The 27,836-nt window shown below is 44.7% G+C and overlaps 1 protein-coding gene across 4 annotated transcripts in view; it reads left to right on the forward strand.

The window, feature by feature from the left end:
- MYO1H (myosin IH) overlaps nucleotides 1-27,836 on the forward strand; it is a 101,390-nt gene that overhangs the window by 38,231 nt on the left and 35,323 nt on the right. For all 4 annotated transcript variants that reach the window (XM_061602283.1, XM_061602285.1, XM_061602284.1 and 1 more), the window contains 9 exons: nucleotides 863-1,061; nucleotides 3,344-3,424; nucleotides 4,618-4,797; nucleotides 8,282-8,380; nucleotides 10,802-10,915; nucleotides 14,075-14,146; nucleotides 14,244-14,363; nucleotides 21,899-21,966; nucleotides 24,977-25,082. In XM_061602283.1, coding sequence (XP_061458267.1) covers nucleotides 863-1,061; nucleotides 3,344-3,424; nucleotides 4,618-4,797; nucleotides 8,282-8,380; nucleotides 10,802-10,915; nucleotides 14,075-14,146; nucleotides 14,244-14,363; nucleotides 21,899-21,966; nucleotides 24,977-25,082 — 1,039 coding nt within the window. The remainder of the gene's footprint in view (nucleotides 1-862; nucleotides 1,062-3,343; nucleotides 3,425-4,617; nucleotides 4,798-8,281; nucleotides 8,381-10,801; nucleotides 10,916-14,074; nucleotides 14,147-14,243; nucleotides 14,364-21,898; nucleotides 21,967-24,976; nucleotides 25,083-27,836) is intronic.

A 27,836-nucleotide genomic window follows, 5' to 3' on the forward strand; every position in this document is an offset into this window, starting at 1 on the left:
TTTGGGTTACATTTTAAGTGAGCATGCCCAATTTGCATCTCACTGGACTGATATACGGATTGGAACATAATTATCCTTTGAATTTCACACTTATCCAGATTTTGCAATACAAGTTCTTGGCTCAAGAAATGTATCAAAATATGTAAAATAGTATTCTTGGATAAACTACATATTTAAGTATGAATTTAAAAACTGAGTTATTTTTGAGAGAATGGTATATCAAATTGTGCTGTTTTGAGTAGTATTACTTGGTTTATTTGGGTTCAACAAGGAAAAAAGAAAGCAAACTTTCGATCTGAACAGGACTGGGCTCAATTTTTAGAACTTTTGGAATAGTAAGCAGGTGGAGATTCTTTATAAACCATTTCTTGATTTTATGAGATGTGATTATTATTACTTTTAAGGTATGTTATTCTTTCCCCCCTTTTCCTTGCCTTAATTTTTTATAATTCATACACACACACACACACACACACACACACACACACACACATTGTGTGTGTGTATAAATTTTCGTTTGTGTATATATATCTTAATATTTGCTGTTATTTAATTGTTATTAATATAGATGATAATGTATGTTTGATTGTTTAATAACAACTTAAGTACAGATTTTTGTACAGTTTTTAAAAAAGTTCATAAATTAATATAACAATGGGACAGACAGGAATAAATCCACAAGTGTAATTAACTCAGACAAGCAGTAGACTGATTTGCCCCTTCTGAGTTTGACATTCACCTGCCTAAGTAGTGAATGAATGATGCTGGTAATTTTAGACTTTGTATGACATCATTTAGCATCATGCTGAGAACAGCATTGTTGTGACAAGTACGTGTGTGTGTGCCTGTGTGTCTTTTCCAGTTACGCCATAGCTGACAATGCCTACCGGGTCATGTGCACCGAGTACAACAACCACTTCATCCTGATCTCTGGGGAGAGTGGGGCTGGGAAGACAGAAGCCTCCAAGAAGATCCTTCAGTATTTTGCAGTGACCTGTCCCACCACAGAGCAGCTGCAGATTGTCCGGGACCGCCTGCTGCTCTCCAATCCTGTTCTGGAGGTAAAGAAAACAAAAGTGGCTTCTTTGTGTGTGGGAGCCCTTCTACTGCTGCTGCTGTTGATCATGATGAAGATATTAACCTTTTGTTTGCCTCCTATTGGTTTGCTATCCTGGGAGGGAGCCTCTTCTTTGCAGCTTCAGCCAATTTCACTTCTTCCTATCGATCTCAGCTTGGTGGGAATAGTGATGTGAACAGCTTCTGATTTGACCATTGAATAAGCTTTTTAAATTGCCCCACTGTTGGTTTCTCTTCCTGTTGAGTAGAAGGGATTTGATTTGATTTGATTTGATTTGATTTGAGAAGAGAAGAGAAGGCTTTAATGACTGGTTTCCTCTGAATATTTTTCAGTATTTTTTTTTTTAAATGAAAATTTCTAACTACAATTTTGCCATTAAGCAAAGAAATAAGAAGAGGGGATCCGCCATTAAAGCCTCACCTGACCGCCTCTGTGGGAAGAGAAACTGACATTGATGCAATTTGGAGAAGATATTTGTTAATCCCTCTGCCCAGATGAAAGAAGTAATGAAATAGGCTGAACTTGGTGAAGAGGAAACACTGAGTTTCAAGGCACAGAAGTCCTGAAAAGCCATTGTTGTTAAGCTTCTGCCCTTCAGGGCAACACATTCAAAGTACAACACAAGCAATATTGCATAAAAAAAAACATCAGCTTAGACAGCAATGCAGCTGCAGAAAAAACACTTTGCCTGTCCACACTTGTCAGGCTGGTGCTTATACAGGGATATTGCCTGAGGCAATAATGGCCAGCCCCCATTCCACATGGGGACGCTGACCAGGTTGGCAGTGGAATCTCTCTTCTAACATTGGCGACAGGACCGTATCCACCACCACACCTGAGGGTGGCAGGCTACAGGTTGTGTGGTGCACGCAGTTCTCTCCTCAGATACCTTCCTACTGCCCTTTGTCTTCCAGTATCTGCTGTCTGAAGTGGCTGCCTCATTCTGCCTAACAGCAGGGCCAGCCATGTATTATCACGCACAAAACGCTCCACAAATCCACTCTGAAATCTGGCCAGGGAGGCACTCTTGCCTTACTGAGGTTTGTTTAGCATGACTGACGGAGAGCCTCCTAAGTGATGTGGCAGCCCAGCATTGGAACAACCTCCCCTCTGAGTTCATGATTGGTGCTAATGCTGTTGAGCTTTTGGGAGCCAGTTTGGTGTAGTGGTTAGAGCGCTGGACTGGATCCTGAGAGACCAGGGTTCAAATCCTTGCTAGGCCATGAGACTCACTGGGTGACCTTGGGCCAGTCACTGTCTCTCAACCTAACCTACCTCACAGAGTTATTGTGAAGTTAAAATCAGGAGGGAGAGAACCATGTTTGTACCTCACCTTGAGCCCTTTGGAAGAAAGGTGGGATATAAATGTAATAAATAAATAATAAATTTTGGGGCCAGTTAAAGACTTGGCTTTTCATTCAAGCCTCCGCTGGCATTTAATGTCAAATTCAGTGTGATTTATTTCTCTGTCTCTGTTTTTCATGCTGTTGCTTTTTGCTGCCGTGTTGTATTTTGAATTCTGTAGCTCTCTCTGAAATTGCTGCAATGCAGAGTGGAGTATAAATGCTTTAGATAATAACAGTGGGGAAAAGCTGGAAAGCCACAGGCAGGTGGATGCAAAAAAGAAAAATCAAATGAACAAAGGATGGCAATTCCTAAGGAAGGGATTTGTGTGGGAGCAGGCGGGTGTGTGTGAAGTGAGTGGCATTTACACACCAGTAGACTACAGTGTGGTGTAGTGGTTAAGGTGTTGGACTATGACCTGGGAGACCAGGGTTCGAATCCCCACACAGCCATGAAGCTCACTGGGTGATCTTGGGCCAGTCGCTGCCTCTCAGCCTCAGAGGAAGGCAACGGTAAACCACCTCTGCATACCACTTACCATGAAAACCCATTTCATAGGGTTGCCATAAGTCAGAATCAACTTGAAGGCAGACAATTCAATTTGACTCTACATTTTTGGCTCTATAATTGAGAGCCAGCATGGCCTAGTGGTTAAGGTGCTGGGCTACGACCTGGGAGACTAGGGTTCGAATCCCCACATAGCCATGAAGCTCACTGGGTGACCCTGGGCCAGTCACTGCCTCTCAGCCTCATGAAAACCCTATTCGTAGGGTCGCCATAAGTCAAAATCGACTTGAAGGCAGTACATTTACATTTAGACTAGCAAGAAAAACACAGGAACCCAACAAGGCGGAGGGAAGGGAGAATAAGCATGCTGACATCCAAAGACCTTGTTTTGTTTTCATTTATGTTCATCTGTAGGCTTTCGGAAATGCAAAGACTTTGCGGAATGACAACTCAAGCAGGTTTGGAAAGTACATGGACATCCAGTTTGATTTTAAGGTAAAGCAAATGTCTTGCCTTTATTTTATTTTTAAGTGGGGATCTTTAATTTGGAGCAGGGAGATTTGCAATGGTCTCTTCACAAGAATTGCTTGCACCCCACCTCTGCTTAAAGAAGCTCCCTATGCGGTTCTCCCCCTCCTTCCTGTTTTATCCTCACAACGACTCTATAGGGTAGGCTAAGGGATGTAGTAGTAGTGAGACTAGCTCAACACACCTCAGTGAGCTTCATGGCTCAGTGTGGATTTGAACATGGATCTTCCCTGTGTAAGCCCTGGGCTCCTACTGGGAGGAAGGGCGGGATATAGATCAAATAATAAAATAAATAATAACAATAAATAAGTCACACACTCTGACCACTACACCACACTGCCTTTTCCTCCATGCTGAGTGTTCCCTTGATTGAAGTGGACCCTCTGCCTTCTAAGTGCCAAAAGATGCTTCCTTGTGGCAATCCAAGCACCCCCTTCTTTCTCCTGTTCTTTAATGGTTAATGATCCACAGCAGTGTAGTGGCAAATTCAGAAGTGCAGGGTCCCTTCCTGATAGCCATGCCATGCCCCCTCACAGCCACGCCCCTTCTAAGAGTATGCAATAAAATGAGCTTTCAGCCTCTTTGTTTGGAGTTCTGTTGAGTAATGAATGCAGGTTCAGCAAGAGTAATATAATGATTGCTTCAGCTGGGAGAAGCATGCAATTGACAAGAAACAATGAAACGAACAAAAAACCCTCCCCTTCTTCATTAGCAATATTGATAGTCCGGAGGGAGTAAACATGTAAGATTGGGGGTGGGGCCACAAGGAAACGGCAATATCAAACCATTCCAGAGGAACGCCTGCTTGTGTGAAAGGAAAACAGTGGATTGGAAGCTACCACTGGGCAAGAAGTGTGGACCTTGAAAAGCTATTGCAGTGGTAAAAGCAGCTTCTTTAGTACAAAGTTAGGCTCCCGTGTGGATAAGCCCTTAATAACAAAATAAAATGGTGATGCACAGCTGCAAGTTACTTGAGGCCCACCAGCTGAAGTGTGCAGAGTCTCTTCCTCAGCAACTCTTTGGGATCTTAAAGAGAGGAATCTTCCCAGCTGCTGTGCAAGACCCCTGAATTATGTGCAAAGCATCTCTTGGGCTTGCATTACAAATCCTCCCCCACCTGCCTGCCAATGCTTTATTTTTGTGTTTTGTTGTCTTCTCAGGGAGCTCCTGTTGGTGGGCACATCCTCAGCTACCTGATAGAGAAGTCCCGCGTCGTCCACCAAAATCCAGGGGAACGGAACTTCCACATCTTCTACCAGTTGCTAGAAGGCGGGGAGGAGGGTTTGCTCCGTGAGCTTGGCCTGGAACGCAACCCTCAGAAGTACATGTATCTAGTACAGGTTGTGTGGTGCTCTTTGTGTACCCCTTCTGAACCGCTCTGCTCTTACTGCTGAAACATGTGGTTTTGAATCAGTAAATGGAGGCATACCTTGCCCTTCTTGTCCTCAGAAGGCCTGGATTCCCAGTCCTCAGGAGAGAACCCCAAACTCTTTGGGTTCTGCAAGAGTTGCTGCTCTGAGTTAGGGATGGAAAGATCTGTCAATTTCTGTTGTCTCAGTTGCTCACTTTTCTAATGTTAAATTCAGTTCTCCACATTTCTGGAGCAATTTGTGTATATATATTTTTGAAAAATCCTCATGAAAATTATCCAGCATTTAAACGTTAATTTCTCCTAATAAGCACAATTTTGCAGGCAGCTCTGACTCATGTACATATTTTTGCAACCAATGTCTCATCATATAATGCATTTTTGTATGGTAATTTTGCTCATATATTCATTTTTATGCACACTTTCCCCTATGCATTTTTGTAAACATTGCTTGGTTGGTGAACTGCATTGCAAAATTCAAACAAGTGTGAATTTTGAAGGACGGCTGTGTTTCGGTTCTATATTGTTTCAGAAAGTGCCAATTTAATAGATTCGGCTTGAAATGTGAACTGAATCAAATTTCTCACCCATCCCTGCTCAAAAGGCTTGGATTCTCAGCCTTCAGAGGAGCACCCCCAACTCTTTGGGTTCTGCAAGAATTGCTGTTCTGAGCATGCCTCCTGATTTAGAAGGGACTAAACCCAGAACAAAGGCTTTGGTAGAGAGAAAATGGGCATGCAGTGACTACTGTGGATGGGTAAATCTTTCTGGACTTTGCATAAGGAACCATGGAGTGACTCAGTCACTCTCACAATTGATGATTCAGGAAGGTGACAGGTAACCTGTTCCCAGCAAGAGAGAGGCTGTGACTGTATGATATATTGTGGCCTGTTCTTGGCATCTTCCAGAGACACACCAGGGATCCTCTTTCTGTGGTTAGGTGCTTTGGGCTCGCAGGAGCCATTCATTGTTTGGTTTTTTTCATCATGGTGCAACAGAACTTATTCCATGACACACTCTTTGGCAGTTAACTACCCCAGGCCAGGCCTCGTGTGTTGTGCAATTGAGCACAAACAGGGAACTTGGTACTGGGTTCAGAACGCAGGTGCTCAAGGATCTAAAGTTTTCAAGGAGGGGCATTGGTTTAGGATGGGGGGAACAATAACCCAATTTTATTTATGTATTTACTTCAGAAAAATGCTCAGTTTTCAAAATTTGTTTTCTAAAATAAAGATTCTGAAGAACAGACCAACAAAGTACAAAAAAAACCCTATAAACATATACAATTCTTTGTCCTCCCCCTTGTAGTCACTACGGCTGTACTCTGCCTCCACGATTAGAGACAGCTATGCCACTTTCTCCATTTGTCCAATCTTAAGTTCAGTTTGCTACATTCTGCATCGGTTTGTGGTTTTTAAAAAAGTCGTAATGAAAGTTCATCAGCATTTTAGTATGCCTATCTCCTGATAAGCATTTTCCCCTTATATTTTGGTACAATGCTTTCACTAATATATGCACATTGCTAGGGATGGAAAGATCTGTCAATTTCAGCTCTCTCAGTTTCTCACTTTTCTCATGTTAAATTCAGTTCTCTACATTTCTGCAGCAATGTGTGAATTTTTTTTTAATCCTCATGAAAATTCTCCACCATTTTAGTGCACATTTCTCCAAATAAACATATTTTTGTAGGCAGTTTTGACAGAGAGACACATTTTTGCAAGCCTTTTCTCATCATTTCAGGCCTTTTTGCCTGTTATTTTCACTCATGCATTCATTTTTATGCACACTTTCCCCTAATATATGCATTATTGTAAATATTGTTTAGTTGGCAAACTGCATCCCAAAATTCTAATACATAAGAATTTCGAAGGATGGTTGTGTTTTGGTTCTCATATTGTTACAGAAATTGTGAATTTGATAAATTCTGCTTGAATTGTGAATGGAATTGAAATTCTCACCCATCACTACACATTGCACACTTATGCACACTTGCCCCGGATGTACACTTTTTGTTGTTGTTGAAGTCTGAATTTCACAGGACAGATGCATTTTGGGTCACATCTTGTTTTGGGAAATGTGCATTAGGTAAGCTCATGTTAAAATGTGAACTGAACGGAGTTTCTTTCCATCTCTGAATTGGTTGCTGGGGAGGGAACAGCCACAGGAGTGGTCTGCATTGTCCTCAAGGTCTGCCTCTGGGCTTCTCGGAGGCATCTAGTCAGCCCAGAGCCAGATGTAATAGTGCAAGTGATTCAATTGCACCAGGGCCCATGCCTGAAGGGGAGGCAGACCTTGAGCTTTCTTTCTTTTCTTTTTTCCCTAAGGGAAGCCTCTAGCCCTACTAGAAGGAAAGTTATAAAACAAAATAAAGCAGCCTGCATCTGTTCTGGAATTGGTTTTACATATTTAATTGTTTAATTGGTTGTGTTTTGGCTGCCTTAGGCTCCTTTGAGAGGAAGAGTGGAATATAAATTTAATTAATTAAATTATTATGATGCAGGCACCCTTCTAAATGATTTCTGTGAGATAAGCCAGCCTGGCTGCTCCGGCCCTCCAGTGTTTTTTGGCAATGAGTGAAATCAGATCTGTGATTGAGGAGTGAGTTGTTTGGACACCAGGCTTTGGAATCCCTGCGGTCCTAAAGAGCTACTGTTTTCCCCTCCCCCTTTAGCACTCTTTCCTGCTTCTGTTTGTGATTCATTTTCTAGTCCTTGGAATCCCCATAGTTGTAAAGACATACTGAATTCCCCCCTTGCCCTTCCTTTCTTCCTAACAACCAAGATGCATCTTTCCTGAAGCTTTTCTTGTGTAACCGGGTCTCCAAGCTGCCATGTTGATGCTTAACAGATGTACTGTACGTATGTGTTACATTTTTATCCAGACTCTCCTTCCAAGAGCGCAAGAAAGCACCTGTGCTCGCTCCTTGCACCCATTTTATCCTCGCCTAGTAAACTTTGTGGTTGAGTTGGGATTAAGTTCACAGTGCTCATATTAGTGTTTAAAGCCGTAAACGACTTAAGTTGCAAATATCTGAGAGACTGCCTCCTTGCCTATAAACCCTCTCGGGTGCTGAGATCAGCAGAGAGGGCTCTTTTGGTCGTTCCGCCACCCTCAGAAGCTCAGGGGGCTGGTCCAGGAGAGGGCCTTCTCTGTGGCAGCCCCTAAGCTGTGGCACTGAGATGCGTCTGGCAACCCTTTACCCTGTGATGTATATTTTTGGGACCCACCCTAATTTTCTGTGCTGTTTAGGTTGTTTTTAACTGTTTTCATTTATGTATTTTTAAATTGTTGTAACCCACCCTGGGACCTTTGGGTGAAGGGCGGGTAATAAATTTTAGATCATCATAATAATCACAGCAACCCAGGTCTGGCTGATCGAAATCCCCCAGTCTGCCATGTGCTACACGTTGCCTACGCAGTTGTTTCTCATGCCATTCCCATCTCCCCCCTGCCAGGGGCGCTGTGCCAAAGTGTCTTCCATGAACGACAAGAGCGACTGGAGGACGGTGCACAAGGCTTTCACGGTCATTGACTTCACAGCGAGAGACACTGAGGTACAAAGTCAACGGCGGAGTGGAGGCGAAGGGTTTGTTGGATGGCTGGAAGCGGATCCCTGCTTTTGATAGCTGAAGGAAACTGGAAGCCTTGTAGAAGTTGGTGTTTTGTTTTCAAGAGTTGATAGAGACATGAAAAGATGCCTTATCTTGAGTCAGCCCACATTAGTCCTTCAAGCTCAGTATTGTCTCCACAGCAGCAGCTCTCCAGCATTTCAGGCAGGGAGTCTTTCCCAGCTATACCTAGAGATGCTAGGGAGTGAGCCTGGGACCTTCTGCATGCAAGGCAGATGCTCAGGGACTGGGCTGTTCCCCTGTTCATGAGATGCCATCCTCCTGGATGTAGTCACTGGCTAACCCAGTGAGATCCACTATGATGGGCGCTGGATCTTGACACCCCAGGCAGGAGTCTCTCTTAAGTCTTGTCACCAAAGATCTTGCACCTGGAGATGCTGGGCTGAACCCAGACTCAGAACGCACTCTGCCCTTGAAGCATGACCTCGAGTAGGGCTGTGCACAGACCCCCAGATCTGCCCCATGGCTCCAACTTGGGGGCAGGAGGCAGCAGGTGGACCAGCCCTGGCTCGACCACAGAACCACCTGTCCCTGCTTGGACCCACTCTGGGGAGCAGGGCTAATGCTTAATTCAGGTATAAAAACCCCTTAATTAAACATATGGCTGGAAGGGGTGCAGTTAAGGGAATGCAATAACCCCGGCCTAGAATGGGTATCGATTCTGTGCAGATTGCTCCCTGCACTCATCAGCTGTTCAGCTAAGGGAGCGATCCTGTGTGATGCTGTCTTGTAAGGGACTTCCCTGCAGGAAATCCCCTTGCAAAACAGCACCCTGCAGGATCGCTCCCATGGCTCAACAGCTGTTGAATGGAGGCACCAATCTTGCATGCTGTCACTTTGCAAACTAGCACCCACATTCTGCAGGATCGCTGCCTCTGCTCATCAGCTGATGAGTGGAAGCGGTGATCCTGTGGGGCAGAGCTGGCAGCCCCTTCTTCTTGCCAACTTGGCCAAGGCCCAGAACCCTCTGCGTGGGCCTGACTGGCTCGGGCCTCAGTCAAATCTGGTGTACAGCCCTACCTCTAGTCTGACCCACACAAATATTTGTGTTTGGGAATGCATAACTAAGGCTGAGGTTAAATTAGGGGTGGGGAACCTGGTGCCCTCCAGATATTGTTGGACTTCAACTCCCATCATCACTCACCATTGGCCTTGCTGGCTGGGGCTGAAGGGAGTCAGAGTCCAACAAAATCTGGAGGGCTCAATAGCTGAGCAGGTGTATTTTGCCTCCAAAGAGCCTTGTAACCGGCCTTCTGCTTTTCAAGCATCTACAGTTTATCCCTACCTCACAGAGCTAAAATTCCCCTTAACGAACAACAGTTGCCAGGATTTTGGGGGGGAAGTCATGTGCATTTAAATGTATGGTGTGTACGCAGCCAAAGTGTAAAAAGTGATGTCTGATGCAGAATTCAGATTCTTGAGATCTAAGTAAGCACATTTTTAGTCCTTAATTATTTCACTTTAGAACGGAAGTGGAGGGCTAGCCTAGGGGGCTCATCCATCCAGCACTCCAAGGAAAGTTTTCTGGCCCCTCAAGACCTCACTGATTTTGGCAGACACAGGCCCTGATGGGAATGTAAATGGCCTCCTCCTCTCCACTCATCAGATTGGTCATGTGATGATGGTGAAGAGCTCTGTGTGTGTGTGGCGTGTGTGTTAGGGATAGAAAGATCGGTCAGATTTGGTTCCCCCAGTTTCTAATCTTTCCAGTCTTAAATTCAGTTCCTCACATTTGCCATTAAAAAAAAATCCTCCTGAAATACTCCAGTATTTTAGTGTAAATTTCTCGTAATAGACACATTTTTGTAGGCAGTTTTGACTAATGTACATATTTCTGCAAGCCATTTCTCATTATATAATGCATTTTTGCATATTCACCTATATGTTCTTTTTTATTCACATATGCATTTTTTTGTAAACATTGGTTGGTTGGTGAGATGCCTTGCAAAATTTGAGTAAGTGTGTCTTTGACAGAATGGCTGTGTTTTGCTTCCCATATTATTTTGGAAAGTGTGATTTTAATAGATTCGGCTTCAAATGTGAACTGAATTGAAGTTCTCGCCCATCCCTAGTGTGTATGCGTGCATGTTGGACAATGTGGGTTGGCCACACTTCTGGTGATCTGGCCAAGAGTAAATTTGCACCCTGAAAGGTGAGCCACCTCTCCTATACAGAAAAAATTTAGCGACGTTATTCCCATGCCCTTTTCCTCTTGAAGGAAAACAAATTATATGACATAAGCAAAGGCATTCAGGCTGAGGAATTTTCACCTTTTCTTGGTGTGGAATCTGTGTTCTTCTCTTGGGTAGCCCGTGAGTGTGGTCACCTTTCTCTTTTGGTCCACAGAACCTCTTTGGAATAATTGCAAGTGTCTTGCACCTGGGGAACATCCAGTTTGAAGAGGACAGCAATGGCCATGCTATCATCACCACTGGCATCCAGATCAAGTGGATCTCAAAGGTACCTGTCCAGGGGATGATGGCACAGGTGGTAGCAGAGTCTGGGGCACTTTCACATGTGAGTTTCTCGTGGGCTTGTAGCAGCTCATTCGCAGCATCGACAGGATGCCATCTCATCAAAATGCCATTCTATACCCCTCCACACAGAATCCAGATTTTCCATTTCCATGGGAAGTCTGATTTTATAAAGCACAGAAATGAAGCCCAGGGCAGATGTTGCTCCACCCAGCTGCTGCTTCTGAGCAGCTGTTGGTTCACCATATGTTCTTTCTGGTGTGGCACTTGCTAGCAAAGACCTTGCCACAATTAAACAGGCCACAGTGACATCCTGCAACATGCTTCATGATCTGTCAATTTCACTTCTCTCAGTTTCTCACTTTCCCACTTTAAATTCAGTTCTGTACATTTCTGCAGCAATCTGCAATTTTTTTTAAAGATCCTCATGAAAATTCTCCACCATTTTAGTGCAAATTTCTCCAAATAAACATATTTTGGTAGGGAGTTTTGACAAAGGTACACATTTTTGCAATCCAGTTCTCATCACATTATGCCTTTTTGCATGTTATATTCACTCATATATTCATTTTTATGCACTTTCCCCTAATATATGCATTTTTATAAACACTGTTTAGTTGGCAATCCTCATCTCGAAATACTGATAAATGCAAATTTCAAAGGATGGCCACGTTTCGGTTCTCATATTGTTTCGGAAAGTGCAAATTTGATAAATTCTGCTTCAAATGCGAACTGAATTGAAATTCTCCCTCCACCTGCATTCAAAAAGGGTTCAGAAATTTCAGTGGGTGTGAAATGCAGGAACTTGACTGCTTATGACTGAAAACATCCAGGATAGGGAGACCTGGCCGAGGAAGTTGCTGCTTCCTGCCTGCATTCCCCCTCCCCCTGCCACTCCTGCAGGTGTGGCTGTGGGTCAGGGCCCCCACAGTGGCTACAGAATGCTTACTGACTTTTGTGTGGTGGGTCTGGGGGACACAAAACCAAGTGAGGGGAGGAAATGGAAGTAAGAATCTTGGAAGAGGGCATGGGTGGCTAGAACTCTGAAGAGATGCACTCCATGCTGCAACATTTTGTTGCAGGTCCCACCTGTGCAAGTAATTCAATGGGCCCTAGCCAATTTGCAGGCCTAATTTGAAGTGCTTCTGTCAGCCTTTAAAGCCCTGCCTTGTCCCATATATAAACTGACCTGTACATTTTGATCGGCCCTGCTTGGCATTCCACTATCAAATAAATTGCAGTTGGTCAGGAGGGGGCAAATTGGGATGCTTACTCTGTAGTGGTCTTGGTAGCTGGAGGCTGGTGGCTTCATGTCAGTAGGGCAGTAGAATCCACTCTGGAAGTTTCCTGGAGCTGTCCACGGTGCTGACGCCTAATCCCAAAATAAGTTTCAGCACCTTGGACAGCTTTGGGAAAACCCAGAATGGATTCCAGTGGACTGCCAGGCTTTGCAGCTCCTTAGTCTGAGAGGCCTATTTGCGCCTCCCACACCCTTTTTGCTCTTCGGCAACACAAATGTTATTTCAGTGAGCATTTCCTTTGGAGCATCTTACAGAATTCATCTGGGTTGGTGCTGCTGAAAGTTCAGTGCCTTTTATATCGCTGCCTTGTTTACTTGGCTTCATATTGGTTTTGTTGTCAGTTGCTTTACAATGGCTGCTACGGCCTCAGAAGTCCCAGTGTTTGAAAAGGCAGAATTGTGTGTGTGTAATATTATAAGAGTAGAGTGGGGAGGGGACCTGTCATTGCAGGTCACTCATGTACATTTAAATCTTTTAAAGGAAGCTACAGAGCCATGGTGTAGTGGCTAGAGTGTCGGATTAGGATGTGGGAGACCAGGGTTCAAATCCTCACTCAGCTGTGAAGCTTGCTGGGTGACCTTGGGCCAGTCACTGCCTCTCAGCCTAACCTACCTCACAGGGTGAGGATAAACTGGAGAGAGAGGAGATCCATGTACGCCACTTTGAGCTCTCTTGGAGGAAAGGTGGGATATAAATGTAATAATAAATACAATAAATACCCCACTGATGTCCAGGTCTGCTTATTTTAAGCCCTTGCATATATTCCACTCTTTAATATAAATATTTCAGAGGTGGCTTAGATACAAAGAGAAAATAGAAGAGAAAAATACTAAACGGTGAAAGCCACTTATAGATAAAGGCAGCATAAGCCAAAATAACAAGAGGTTAACAGTGGTTGACAGGCCCAGAAAAACAAAAAGTGATTTGCCCCCTGCTGAAAAGCCATTGCAGTGGTTGCTAGGTGAGCCTGCCTGTGGGAGGTTGTTCCATCTTTGGGGTGCCTCTGCTGAGAGGGCCCTCCTTTGCCCCTCCTCACTTCAAATAGTGGGGAACCCTGAGGGAGGCTCTTGGGTGGGCCTACATTTCTCCCACTACCAGGTGCCTTGTAATTTAAGAAAGAGTGACAACAACATACAACCAGAAGAAGCTGATTTTCTGCTACTTGAACATGGAGTTTGCATTTTAAGAGTGGCACCCCCTTCAACTGCTCAGCATTGACTCATGACCACATGGCTTCCACTGACTTTACCTGGAATTAAATCTCTGGCTTGGCCAGTGTAAAGAAAAACACGAGAGTCTTTGCTGGCGCTTTCGGCATCATCAACCCCCTCTGGGTGTTTCCTGGGTTTTGTGTTTTAAAAAATGGGGGAGCAGGCAGCCATTGCTGCTTCATCCCAGACACCTACCTGGGGTTACCCTGATGCCTGCAAGGAGCTTACAGAGATGAGCCCAGCCTGCAATCTCTGTCTTCAGACTGAGTCTAACTAAATGCAGACCTCAAAGCTTCAAGAGCTGACCTAGCTTTGGGACCCTCCCCATCCCATGCACTGTGGGGAAAGGCCGGTGCTCAGTGGTAGAGTGCCTGCACTGCATGCAGAAGGCCTCAGATGGAATCCCCAGCGTCTCCAGGTAGGGAGAAAACCCTGCCTGACATCCTGGAGAGCTGCTGCCAGTCAGAGCAGACGATACTGAGTTAGAGGGATCAATGTTAACACAGCTTTGCATGTTCCTGTTTCCTGCCTCTCCCAGAGAAGCTTGCACAAATCTTGGTTGATCCTGATGAAAGGCACTGCCAGACTTTGCAATTTAAGGCATATTTTCTCTCTCTCTGTCTGTCTCTCTAGCTTTTGGGGGTCCACCTATCCATTCTGCAAGAAGCCCTAACTCACCGAAAAATCGAAGCCCGCTTTGAAGAGGTACGACAAGCGCCTTCTGCTTTGGTTGCAAAGATGTGTAATAGCAAATTCAAGCAATGACAGCCCCTCTTCTCCCCCATCCTTTTCCTCCCCAAAGGTTTTAAGCCCATTGGATGTCGACCTGGCTTTTTATGCTCGAGATGCTGTAGCGAAGGCTATATATGGGCGGACATTTACTTGGCTGGTCAACAAAATCAATGGCTCTTTAGCAAACAAGGTGGGTCTCTTGCTGTATATAATACAAAGTGATCTTTTTAAAACATAAAATAAAACACAGCACTATTCCTGATGGTGATCTGGCAATGGCTCCAGAGTAACTGCTTGCTTTTCTATGCTTAATCTCCAAGCCACTCCTTGGAGTGGGTGGGCGTGTGTGTGTGTTGGATGCAATTTGCAGCTGAATGAAGTGATAATGCTTTTCCTGGGCTCTACCCTTTTACCCTGCAGGTGGGGGCTGCCTATTGACTATCCTGTCCCATGTCAAAGATTCCCTGCACATAAAAAGCTACCCAGCCAAGGAAGTGAAGGCTAGACTGAACCCTAGCTTTCTATTTATACATGCAGGCAGCTCTGTAGCCAGGGTGGGGCAAATGGGTGCACCACCCCTCCTGGAGCAGTGTTTCCCTCCCCCTAGAATTTCTTTTTTTTGGAAAAGTGTCTTTTCAATTTACGACATGACAGACAATGACAGCCACCATTTAAAAATGACAGCTTGTTTTAAGAACAGGAGCAATTTAAGAATGAGATGAAATGGACTGCCTTCAAGTCAATTCCGACTTATGGCGACCCTGTGAATAGGGTGTTCATGGTAAGTGGTATTCAGAGGGGGTTTACCATTGCCTCCCTCTGAGGCTGAGAGGCAGTGACTGGCCCAAGGTCACCCAGTGAACTTCATGGCTGTGTGGGGATTCGAATCCTGCTCTCGCAGGTCCTAGTCCAGCACTCTAACCACTATGCCACACTGGCTCCCATAGGACTCTGGAAAAAATCAGTGAATAAGTAAGGATGAGCGAACAACAAAATCCACATCTGGAAGTGTCCCTAAAAGTCTGCTCACTCAAGACTTTCCCTGACTGAGGGTGGATCACCCTATAATTACTTAAGTGATTCATATCCTCTCCACCAGTGGGGGATTTTCTGGTGCTATACACCTTCCCCCCCCCCCCAAAAATTAGCCACCTAGAAATGTGGCTGCCCCACCTAACAAGGAAGGCTGGCTACAAGGCTGCAAGCAGGGAAGCGTATTCTTACAGGGCAGAGCATTCAGAAATGCAACTCGGTTGTTATTTGCCCTTGCGATAAAGCCGCTGGCTAGTGCAATAAGGGGGGGAGAACCCTAGAGTTAAAGCTGTGCACGCACCTAAATTAAAACCATATTATATGCTGTCAGCTGATAATGCTGATGATATGATTTCTATAGCTTACCCTCGGCTGTCTCTACCCCAATATTATTTCTTTATTTATTTTATTTTGTTAGTGCTGCTTTTGAATGCCAGGTCGGTACATAATAAATCCTCACTTGTCCATGATTTAATCCTGGAGGAGGGTGCCGACCTGGCATGTATAAACGAGACCGGGGTGGCTGATCAGGGAGGAGTTGCTCTTTCCCAGCTTTGTCCACCCGGGTATTTGGTTCAGCACTGTGGTAGATCTGAGGGCCGGGGAGGGGGGGTCGCCGTGGTCTATAGGAGTTCTTTTCCTCTCACCAAGCACCCTGTCCAGACGGCAACTGGTCTGGAATGTCTCCACCTTGTATTGGGCCAGGGAGACAGACTAGGAATACTGTTGGTGTACCGTCCACCTTGCTGCCCAACAGCTTCCTTAGCTGAGCTGACAGAGATAGTCTCGGAGGTGCTGTTGAGATCCCCTAGACTTTTGGTACTGGGGGATTTCAACATCCATGCCGAGGCTGTCTTATCTGGCGCAGCTCAGGACTTCATTGCCTCCATGACAACAATGGGGCTGTCTCAATTTTCTACTGGCCCAACGCATGTGTCGGGACATACTCTTGATCTGATCTTCGCCACTGGACATGGAGATGGTGATCTGGTGGTGGGGTGTTTTTCATCTACCCCATTGTCATGGACAGATCACCGCTTGTTGAGATTTAGACTCACAGCGGCTCTTTCCCTCTGCAAAGGTGGAGGATCTATTAAGTTGATCCGCTCCCGGAGCCGGATGGATCCCGTAGGTTTTCAGAGGGCTCTGGGAGATTTTCCGGCTGATAGGACCGGTGCTCCTGTCGAGGCCCTGGTCGCACTGTGGAATACGGAAATGACCCGGGCTATTGACACGATCGCTCCCACGCGCCCCCTCCGGTGTAGAGCTCATACCGCTCCGTGGTATACTCCGGAGCTGAGAGCGATGAAACAAGAGAGGAGGAGGCTGGAGTGCAGATGGAGGAAAACTCCCAGTGGATACAACTATGCTTTGGTAAGTGCCACCAATAAGTTGTATACAAAAGCGGTAAGGACAGCAAAGAAGCTCTATTTTGCTGCCTCTATTAGATCATCTTTATGCCGCCCAGCGGAGCTTTTTAAAGTCGTGCGAGGGCTCTTACACTCTCGCCCCCACGATACTATGGAAACATCTGAGACCCGCTGCAACGAAATTGCTGGACACTTTCAAGATAAGATCGCATGTATCCGCAGGGACCTTGACTCTGATGTTGTGACAGATGAATCCATTGAAGTGTACGGAGCACGGCCTTGTCCTTCTTTATTGGATGAGTTTCAGTTGGTGCAGCTCGAGGAAGTGGACAAGGTGCTTGGAATGGTTCGGGCAACCACGTCTGTTCTGGATCCTTGCCCATCTTGGCTAGTGAAAGCTAGCAGGGCTGGGACCACCGGTTGGGCCAAGGAAGTGGTTAACGCCTCCTTGAGGGAGGGAGTAGTCCCTGGTAGCCTCAAGGAGGCAGTAGTGAGACCTCTTTTAAAGAAACCCTCCTTGGACCCAGATAATCTGAATAACTATAGACCGGTGGCGAATGTCCCTTTTTTGGGCAAGGTTTTGGAGCGGGTGGTTGCCAGCCAACTCCAGGCGCTCTTGGATGAAACCGATTATCTAGATCCGTTTCAATCCGGTTTCAGGCCAGGTTTTGGCACCGAAACAGCCTTGGTCGCCCTGTATGATGACCTTTGTCGGGAGAGGGACAGGGGGAGTGTGACTCTGTTGATTCTCCTTGATCTCTCAGCGGCGTTTGATACCATCGACCATGGTATCCTTCTGGGGAGACTTGCGGAGTTGGGTGTCGGGGCACTGCTTGGCAGTGGTTCCGCTCCTACTTCGCGGATTGTCACCAGAAGGCAGTGCTTGGGGAACATCACTCGACACCATGGACTCTCCATTGTGGAGTCCCCCAGGGATCGGTCTTGTCCCCCATGCTTTTCAACATCTACATGCAGCCGCTGGGTGCGGTCATCAGGAGTTTTGGAGTGCGTTGCCATCAGTACGCTGATGACACGCAGCTCTATTTCTCCTTTTCATCTTCCTCAGGTGAGTCTGTTGATGTGCTGAACCGTTGCCTGACCGCAATAATGGACTGGATGAGAGCTAATAAACTGAGACTCAATCCAGACAAGACCGAGACATTGTTGGTGAACGCCTTCCCTGCTCAGATGGTGGATGCTTACCCTGTTCTGGATGGGGTTACACTCCCCCTGAAAGAACAGGTACGTAGTTTGGGGGTTCTTCTCGACTCTCCCTTGTCTCTCGAGGCCCAAGTGGCCTCGGTGGCACGGAATGCGTTTTACCATCTTTGTCTGGTAGCCCAACTATGCCCCTATCTGGACAGTGACGAACTCGCCTCCGTTGTCCACGCTCTGGTAACTTCAAGATTGGATTACTGTAATGTGCTCTACGTAGGGCTGCCCTTGAAGACAGTTCGGAAGCTTCAGCTGGTGCAGAATGCAGCTGCCAGATTATTGACGAGGACCAGTCGGTCTTCGCATATAACACCTGTCCTGGCGCGTCTGCACTGGCTTCCTATTTGCTTCCGGGCGAGATTCAAGGTGCTGGTTTTGACCTATAAAGCCTTACACGGCGTGGGACCTCAATACCTTGTGGAACGCCTCTCTCACTATGAACCTACCCGTTCACTTCGTTCAGAATCTAAGGCCCTCCTCCGGGTACCAACCCATCGGGAAGCCCAGAGGGTGGTTACGAGATCTAGGGCCTTTTCTGTGGTGGCCCCTGAGTTGTGGAACAGCCTCCCCGAAGAGGTACGCCTGGTGCCTACACTTCCATCTTTTCGGCGCCAGGCAAAGACCTTTTTATGCTCCCAGGCATTTTAATCTTCTTAACTTTTTAAATCTTTTAATCTGTATTTTAATTTTTGTAGTATTTATTTTGTTTTTGCTGTGCTTTTCGTTGTTTGTTTGTATATGTTTTTGTATTTTTATTATGATATATTGTATTTTATTTTGTTTGTTCACTGCCCTGAGAGCTATTTCACTAAGGGCGGTATATAAATTGAAATAATAAATAAATAAATAAATAAATAAATAAATAAATATTTTATTTATAGACCGCCCATAGCGAATAGCTCTCTGGGCGGTGAACAGCAGAGTTAAAATACAAAGTTACAATAAAACATACAAAATCACAACAAAGTAGAATAAAAACATTAAATATAAAACATGAACGTTAAAATGCCTGGGAGTATAACCAGGTCTTAACCTGGCGCCTAAAAGAAAGTACCGTAGGCGCCAGGCGTATCTCCTCAGGTAAGCTGTTCCATAGTTCGGGGGCCACCACAGAAAAGGCCCTGGATCTAATAACAATCCTCCGGGCATCCTGATGGGTTGGTACCCGGAGGAGGGCCTTAGATACTGAACGAAGTGAATGGGTAGGTTCATAGCGGGAGAAGCGTTCCATCAGATATTGCGGTCCCACACCGTGTAAGGCTTTATAGGTCAAAACCAGCACCTTGAATCTGGCTCAGAAACGAATAGGTAGCCAGTGCAAACGGGCCAGGACAGGTCTTATATGCGCGGACCAATGGGTCCCCGTCAACAACCTGGCTGCCGCATTTTGCACTAGCTGAAGTTTCCGAACGGTCTTCAAGGGCAGCCCTACGTAGAGCGCATTACAGTAGTCCAATCTAGAAGTTACCAGAGCGTGAACAACAGAGGCGAGATCATCACTGTCCAGATGGATTAAGAATAATCTAGTATTTTGGTAAAATCTCGGAATATCAACCAAAATACAGGCGTTTTAACAAAAAAATTGGATTAAAATGAGCTATCTCCAAGTGAGAATAAAGCCCTATTCAAGCTTGAACAGCAATATGTGGCTACACCTCTGGATTTTTTGTTATGGTGTACTAAGAGACAATCCAGTCCAGTCCCTGTCCAGTCAATCCTTAGTATTACAGCAATTACTGAGGTTCTGGGTTATACAGAGAGATATTAAGTCCTGGTAGATCACATTGGACCTCAGTAATTAGACATGAATTTTTTGTACAAAGGAATCACTCTATCAAATTCTGTATTTTGGAAGAAAAAAAGAGTACCAAAGTTTGGGGATCTTAAAAGGTGTTATGGAAATATGCAGAGATACTTTGTGTCTGAGCTGTGTGTGTACCAGTGCATGTATTTACCTTGGAAGCAGGCTTTTATCCCGCATTGAGATCACTGAGATTTAAGACTTAGTCAAATAAGAAAAGCTACTTTATTTATAGAAATACATAGTAGATAGGAAAGGCACACCTAGTTCTAACTAACTAACTACGTTGGAGGTGCAATGACCAGACTTGGATATTGTCCTCATTGCTCAGGAGAGAGAGTAAACAAAGATGTCTCCTCTCTTTGGATAGTCAGAGAAGAAGACAAAGGAAGGAGGGGCAAGTCAGCTTCCCTGAGCATATCAGTTTACAATGGAAGTAAGTTAGGTAGAGAACACTTCCAACAAAAGGCAAGGCAGGAGATTGCTTTAAAAACAGCAGGATGGTCACCCCCTTGGCTGCAGTATCCTCAAATTTGGAATTTTGCATTGAATACTCTGGGCCCCGGTGTAGCTTTAAGACAACAGCAAATGTGGCAGAAAATCATGGGAAAAGGAGCTCGATTATTAACTGAAAATTATGAATTACTAATGGATGTACGAACAACAATCTCTAAGAGGAGGTGGGAAAGAGATATTGGTGGTACAGTCTCAGACAGCCTGTGGGCAAAGATCTTGGTGCTGATACTAGATAAGAGCTCTTTATGTTTATTAATCTGTGAAATTCAGTATAAGCCCATATTTAGGTGGCATTTAACCCCGGAGAGGCTGAATAAAATGTATTCTGTTAACCACTTTAAGTGTTTGAAGTGCCAAACATTAAATGCAAACTTTATACATATGTGGTGGTCACGCTTTTTGGGGGAATCTGTTCCAAGTATGTTGTTGTTACGTGCCTCCAAGTCAATTTGACTCATGGCGACCCTATGAATCAGCGACCTCCAATAGCATGTGTTGTAAACCACCCTCAGATCTTGTAAGTTCAGATCTGTGGCTTCCTTGATGGAATCTGTCCATCTCTTGTTGGGGTCTTCCTCTTTTTCTACTCCCTTCTGATCTATTTTGATGCTACCTAGATTAAGATCCTTGGTATCATTCATGATAATGGGTGCTAAAATATTATGGGCCAAAGAGCTGGAAAGTGGCACAATCACCTTTTGTTAGTGAATAGATAAGAAAATGTCTTGCACTCACGATAATGGACAAACTAACACATTATGTTCAGAGAAGGAAGATTAAGCAATTTGGGCTATATGGAACGATGTGAATCCTTTATACGACACTGGGATAATTGGGGATGTTAGATTGGAAAGGGTTTTGTTTCAATAAGGTAATCATAAGATCCAGCACCAGCTAATCCAGAACATTTTTATTTTATCTTTTTTCTTATGGTAAATACCTGTTACCTTATTTTCTTTTCTGTTTGTATTTGGTATCTATCTATTGGTATGTATCTGGTATCTAATGTTAAAATAAAATATATAATCCTTTAAAAATGCAACTATCTCCTCACTTGTAAGTTGAAGGTGGGTGCTATTGTCCAATACAAACTCTCTCCCTAGATTTTACTGGTTGTATTAAATGCCTCACACTCTAGCTAATTCTGATGTGATTTGTATTTTTCTTCCACAGAGGAGATACAGGTGGGAAAATTCATGTAAAAAGATTTATTGGGGGTCAGAAGGAGTTTTTAACAATCCTGTTTGATTTTGCGAGAAGGATTGGGACTGGCAAAGGGAAACTTGTCAGTGGTTTGTATTTTTTTCCTGTAAAATCGACATGGAAAACTTTTGAGACATAAAACTAGATTCCTGCCAGCTATGCCTCTTGCTTTTCTCATTCCCTTTCCTGCAAAATCAAATTGGGTTTTGTATTTGCACAACATTATTTGACGTGTATTTTGATCCCATATCACATTCCTATGCAGAGAAAGGTTTTTATTTATTTTTATTTATTAATCAATTTATAGACCACAACTTAAAAAAAAACCCTGAGCAATTCACAATCAAAAGATTACAAACTCTAATATATATATTAAAATAAAATATATCCACAAATATCCAAAATATCAAATTTACACTTTGGGTTGTTCTACATAATTTTAATATCCTCTGGTTTCAATGGTAGTGTGCACCTTGAGACATGCTTCTGCTTATTGCACGCCAGGCTGGTGGCCTGTTCACCACAGGCGACAGGACCCTGAAGTGACACCTGAAGATGCCCTTGCTCTAATTTTGCTTTGCTTGGCAGGATCTCACCAGGAAAACTGTGATTGGGCTGCTTGATATTTATGGCTTTGAAGTCTTTGAAACAAACAGGTAAGTTATCCATGCTGGAGTCCCTTCCAGACTTGATTACTGTAATGCACTTAACATGGGGATGCCCCAGAAGACAGGAGTGTGGAAACTTTTGATTGGTCCAGATTCTGGTATTACAGGCACTGACCATAAGCCAGCAGTGTTAGCCCATAGCTACTGAAAAGGCTAATGTGATGTTAGGTTGTATTAATAGAAATAAAATCTCCAAGTCATGAGAAGTTCTACTAGGCAGTTCCACTAGCTTAGCCCCATGAAGACTGAATGAGGCTAAAAGGGCAAATACTTTTTCTCTGGTGCTCCAGATGACAAAACTAGACCTAATAGGCTGAAGTTACAGGGGCGATTTTGACTGAATTTAAAGGAAAATGACAAGCAGTTTGACAGTGGGACCCATCACTTAGCAAGGTGGTAGACTTGCCTTCCCTGAAGGTCTTCAGGCAAAGGTTTCTCTTGGGGATCTCCAGCTGTGGTCATCCTGCACGTAGCAGGGTGAGGGTTGGACTAGATGTTTGCCTGCCATCATCAGATTGGCACATATTTTTACTGATGCTTTGACAACCTCACTGGTTGTCAGTCTGTTTCTGGGACTGATTCCAGGTGCCAGTTTTGAAGACCTGAAGCCCATAAAGAGGCTCAGACTAGAACAGGTGTGGCTAACCTTTTTGGCCTGAGAGCCACATTCACCCATAGCCCACTTACCAGGGGCCACATGTTCATGATGGGTGTGGCCACACAACCCATTCATGTACAGGATAAACATGGGATGTGCACACACACACACACACACACACACACACACACACACGCCTAAGAGAGGGCACGCAGGAACACAGAGGGAGCCCAACCCTCTTCAAATGTTGAATCTGATGCTTAAATCTGAGGGGCAATATGCATCTCTATCAGGATTAAGTCTTTCCACCCAACCTAGCACCATGTCTAATTATTTTCCTTTTGATGCCAAAACCAGTGGGCTTGGGGGGGGGATTTGCTTGGGGGCCCATATTAGGCCCCTGAGTTTGCTACTCCTGAACTAGAAGATCTTTAGGAATTGTTTCTTCCCATATGAATCTGCTTGGGAACTTCACAGATATGGACCTTTTTAAAAACCTTTTTTTTTTAAAAAAAGTTGTTTAAATATGTTTTAAAAACCTGTTTTTAAGATGTTTAAGAGTGTTTTCAGTGTTTTTGTTTGCTGCCCTGGGCACCTACTGGGAAGAAGTGTGGGCTATAATAACAATAACATAACAATAAATAAATAAATAAATGTGGCACCCTAGAAATGCCTGTCGTGAAGCTGCTGAGGCCAAGGATAGCTGAACCAAGCTGGTTGGGATTTAGAGGGAGTGTGTGCATAGAGGGGTTAACATGTTGTCTAGGGGCTTATCCACATGGGAGCATTACTTCATACTAAAGATGATGTTTTTACCTTCATTTTCTATTTGCATCATCCACAGCAAGGGCTCAATGCCAGCTGCAAACGCGGTGTTTTCTATTCACACTGAGGGGAAGGATCAATCATGCAGTTTCCTAATGACCACATCCTCTAATTTAATATTTCCACTCCCTCTGGTTGCATGGCAGCCAAGCAGTCTCAGTTTGTTCTACCAGTAAGTTTCATTGAGAAAAACAACAACCTGGAAGTGCAATTATTTGTGTTTTCACTAGTACAATACAGCTGAAATAGAAATCTTTGTTTGAGCACTGTTATGCTTTTGCACACAAGTTAGGGGGAAAAGAAAAAGAAGGAAATGTTTGCAGTGGCATAAAAAAGGCCAACAAAACGGGGGAGAGCAGCCAGAAGTTGCTTTTCAGCCCACAGGAAACAAAATGAATGGAGGAGGAGGGAGTAGGCGTGAAGAGGGGAACGATTGACATACCCACAAAAGATTCTAAGCAAAGTGTCTGCAAGCACTAGAGATACGGCATGAAGACGTTTTTTTCCTTCCCTTTTTGTATTATCAGCGGATTGAGTTAGTACGGATTTACAGGGGGAAACTGCATGATAGCTCCTGTTTGCCATTAACGTCATGTGAACCATGTGAATTAAAAGGAGATGCAAATAGCCAAGGCCAGCCCCAGACATGCTGGGGCCCTTGGGCACAAGCCTGTCCTGGGCCCTGGCGATCCCCTTCAGCGATTCACAGCAGGATCGCTGCCATGAATTGTATGGCTAGAGCTTTGGAGCCCCCGCCATTCCTTTGCTCAACGTACCTTTCTTGGCTGTTGTGCAGTTGCACATGCCGTGCTGCCCTTAACCAAGATGGCGGCCGAGGTTCCCCTAAGGGGCTGAAAATTGGGTTAAAAAAGCAGTCATTTGAAAACATAACTGTATTTCAAAATATAAATTAAAAGGTAAGCAGCAGAGATATCAGCTCTGCAGGACACATGGCTGTTAAAATAAAACAATTTTCTGCCTGCCAACTATCAATGTTGTTCTCGCCAAACTGCAGCGCCGACTCAGCAGCAACTCATTCAGAATGTTTTATCCTAAAGTGAGAGAGAAGATGCCCAGAACCCAGCCTGCTTTCTGCCTAGTTCATAACCTCTATTGGGGAGAGAGAAATCTGCTCTTCTACTTGCCTTTCCTTGTTCCTAGATAAGGAATAAGAATTTGCCCTTCAGAACTTTTCTTACCGTTGAAGCAGTTGGATTTTTAGCTGCTGTTTGTGGGAATGAGGCCTAAGGAGGTGAACTTGTTTCTGGGCTGTTCCACTTCAGAGGCTCAGTGTGGCTTTTCTGAAGGGTCCTCTGGGCAAAAAACCAAACCAAACCAAACAACCCCTGCACACGGAAATCTGGCACATTATGGGTTACAGTGAGTGGACCCCTTGTTACTGGTGGGGCGAGAGGGGAAAGGGGGATTGCTCGTCAATCCTGTGAGTTCCCCTGCTCCCTGTAGTGTGAAAGTAGGTATGATCCAGAAACAGGTTACTCCTCCTCCTGCTGCTGTTTGAGAATAACAGGTCTGTGTATTTCAAATTACTTTTCTGCACTTGGGATTTCTCACAAGTTTCGAGCAGTTCTGTATCAACTATTGCAATGAGAAGCTCCAGCAGCTGCTGATAGAAATGACCCTGAAGGCTGAGCAAGAGGAGTATGAACTGGAGGGCATTGAGGTAAAGACATGCCATGCCCCCCCCAATCTCCTTGTACTTGAGTCACCCCTGAGTTGCACTTGGCAGTAGGGAGGGGTGGGGATTTCAATACAGTACACATTTAAAGGCAAGCCTACCTAATCTGCATTTATTGCAACAGTGTGAAAGCTGTAATACAGTCATCCTTTGAAGTTCGTGCCTCTCTGAATTTTGTAGTGCAATTCTCTAGTCAAGTACTGGGTGCAAAAATGCATGTACTGGGGCAAGGTGTGCATATCTGAATGAAAATAGTATAGAAAGTGCATTGCGTTGGGAGAAATGGCTTTGCAAAAATGAGTATGTTGGCAAAATTGCATGCAGAAATGTGCATGTTGGAAGAAAGCCGCACTAAAATGCTGATGAATTTTCACAAGGACCTTATAAAACAGCAAGCTGGCAGGGAAATGTGGGGAACTGAATTTAAGATGGGAAAAACAAGCAACTGAAGCAGACAGATTCTTTCATCCCTACTTGGTGGCCAGAGGGATAGACAGAGTCACCTAAGAAGAGGGATGCTGGGATGCAAAATCAGCTGGACTTGGTAAATCTATCACTGTAATGAGGAACCTGTGACCCTCCAAAGGGATGGAAGGGGATTTAATCTGGTCCATCTTTTTGAAGGAACTGAGCTAATTTGCACCTCCTGGACAAATATACAGATTGCAATATAATTGTGCTTCAGATGTCATACTCTGCAATACAGTTTTAGGCTCAAAAATGTACCAAAATGTATTAAAATATGTCTTTTAGGATAAAATCAGTATTTCAGTATGTATTTTGTGGTAAAGCACATATTTAAGTGCACAGTGATTTTTATTTAGTTTTTATTTAACAAAAATTATATACTGCTTGATTATAATAAAATCTCAAAGAGTTTACAAAAAACATTAAATATTAAATAAAACATGGAAATTATCAATAAAAGACATATGGCCAGCTCCCTGCGGAAGCTAAGCAGAGTCAGGTCTGGTCAGTACTTGGATGGGAGACCGCCTGGAACCATATGTAAGCCGCCTTGGGTTTCAATCATGAAAGAAAAGGCGGGGTATAAATGTAATAAATAAATAAATAAATACATGTCTGGATAGGCTTGCCAAAACAAAAATGTTTTAAGCAGGGGCAGAAAGAGTACAGCTAGGGCCGGCGCCAAAGGGCAGCCAGGTCGGCCCCTGGCCGAGGGTCCTGTGGCCCACAGGGCCCCCTGAAGGGCCCCTCATTAGGGTGGGGGTGTAGCACTCCCCTTTTGCAATCTGTGGCAGTGTCCCTGCCACAGATCATAAGGAGGGAGCCGCCGGCCTGCCCGTTCACCGTCCCGCCTGCCTGCTGTCCCGCCCCCTCACCCACCCACCCACCCACCCACCCACTTGCCTGCTGTCCTGCCCCCTCACCTGCCTGCTTTCCTGCCTGCCATCCTGCCTGCTCGCTTGCCTGCCTGCCCACCCCCTTGCCTGCCAGCCCGCCTGCTTGCTTGCTCATCTTCCTGCCCCCTGCCCACCCACTCACTTACTCACCCTCCTGCCCCCCACCCCCCACCTGCTTGCTCACTTGCTCAGTAGGTAGGTAGGTAGGTAGGGCGTGCATACATGCAGGTGCCAGGGCCCAGGGCAGGCTGATGCCCAAGGGCCCTGGTATGCCTGGTGCTGGCCCTGAGTACAACAAAGGTACCTGCCTGATGCCAAGAGGCAGGGAGTTCCAAAGTGTAAGTGCTGCCACACTAAAAGATCAATTCCTTACAACTGCAGAACAAATATTACGTGTCACCTGCAGCACTGTTAGTTCCCTCAGACTGAAGCAGTTGAGTGGGCATATATGTGGTAAATTGATTCCACAAGTAAAGCGATCTGTCCAACACTAGTCTTCCGGATGTTGGAAGGTGCCAACTCCCGCACCATTGACCATGCTGGAGGGCCACAGGTTTCCCATCCCTCAAACAGTCCAACAGGTGTTGCAGGTTTTTAAAGCAATTAAAAAACCTGTTAAACGTGGCTGCCAGAGGCGGAGGTACACATTATGAGCAACAATCTCTTTCAAACAGACTCCATTTATCTGAAAAACTGATTCCCTTTATTTCTGCTGATCAGACTGAGAGTGCCAATCCTTTTGTGGCCAAAGCAGGATATTTGGGGGGCACGTATGCACACAACAGACATGCATTGGCAAGGTTGCGGGGAACCCCAAAGTTTGCAGAAGTACAAAAAACATTTAGGAAAAAAGCCCCAAGGGAAGGAAATACCCAAAAGTGGCCCTGTGAAGACTAAGCATGCTCACTGGCCATGGAATGATGGCTGATGTTTTTTTGGGGGGTTGGAAAACAATGTGGGAGTGGTAACCTGAAATGGAGTGCTTGGAATTGTGAAACACCTCATAGTGCAACAGTCTGTTGTTTGGGAAGCTTCTCAAACAACTTTCAAAAACAATTGCCTGTTCTCAGGCCTTGTCTGAATTCTATGTCTAGATCTCTGTGCTTCTACCTCACATTGGCCCCCAAATTATGGAATGATCTCTCCGACGAGGTGCACCTGGTGCCAACACTGTTATCTTTTCGGCGCCAGGTCAAGACTTTGCTCTTCTCCCAGGCATTTTAGCATGTGTTTTTAATTTTTTAAAAAAGTTTTTAAAAATTTGTATATTTGTTTTTAATGTTTTTAATTGTTGTAAGCTGTCCAGAGAGCTTCGGCTATGGGGCAGTATACAAATGTAAATTAATAATAATAATAATAATAATCCAAAGGGCTG

This window comes from Rhineura floridana, chromosome 19 (assembly GCF_030035675.1).
Source record: "Rhineura floridana isolate rRhiFlo1 chromosome 19, rRhiFlo1.hap2, whole genome shotgun sequence".
Taxonomy (NCBI): domain Eukaryota; kingdom Metazoa; phylum Chordata; class Lepidosauria; order Squamata; family Rhineuridae; genus Rhineura; species Rhineura floridana.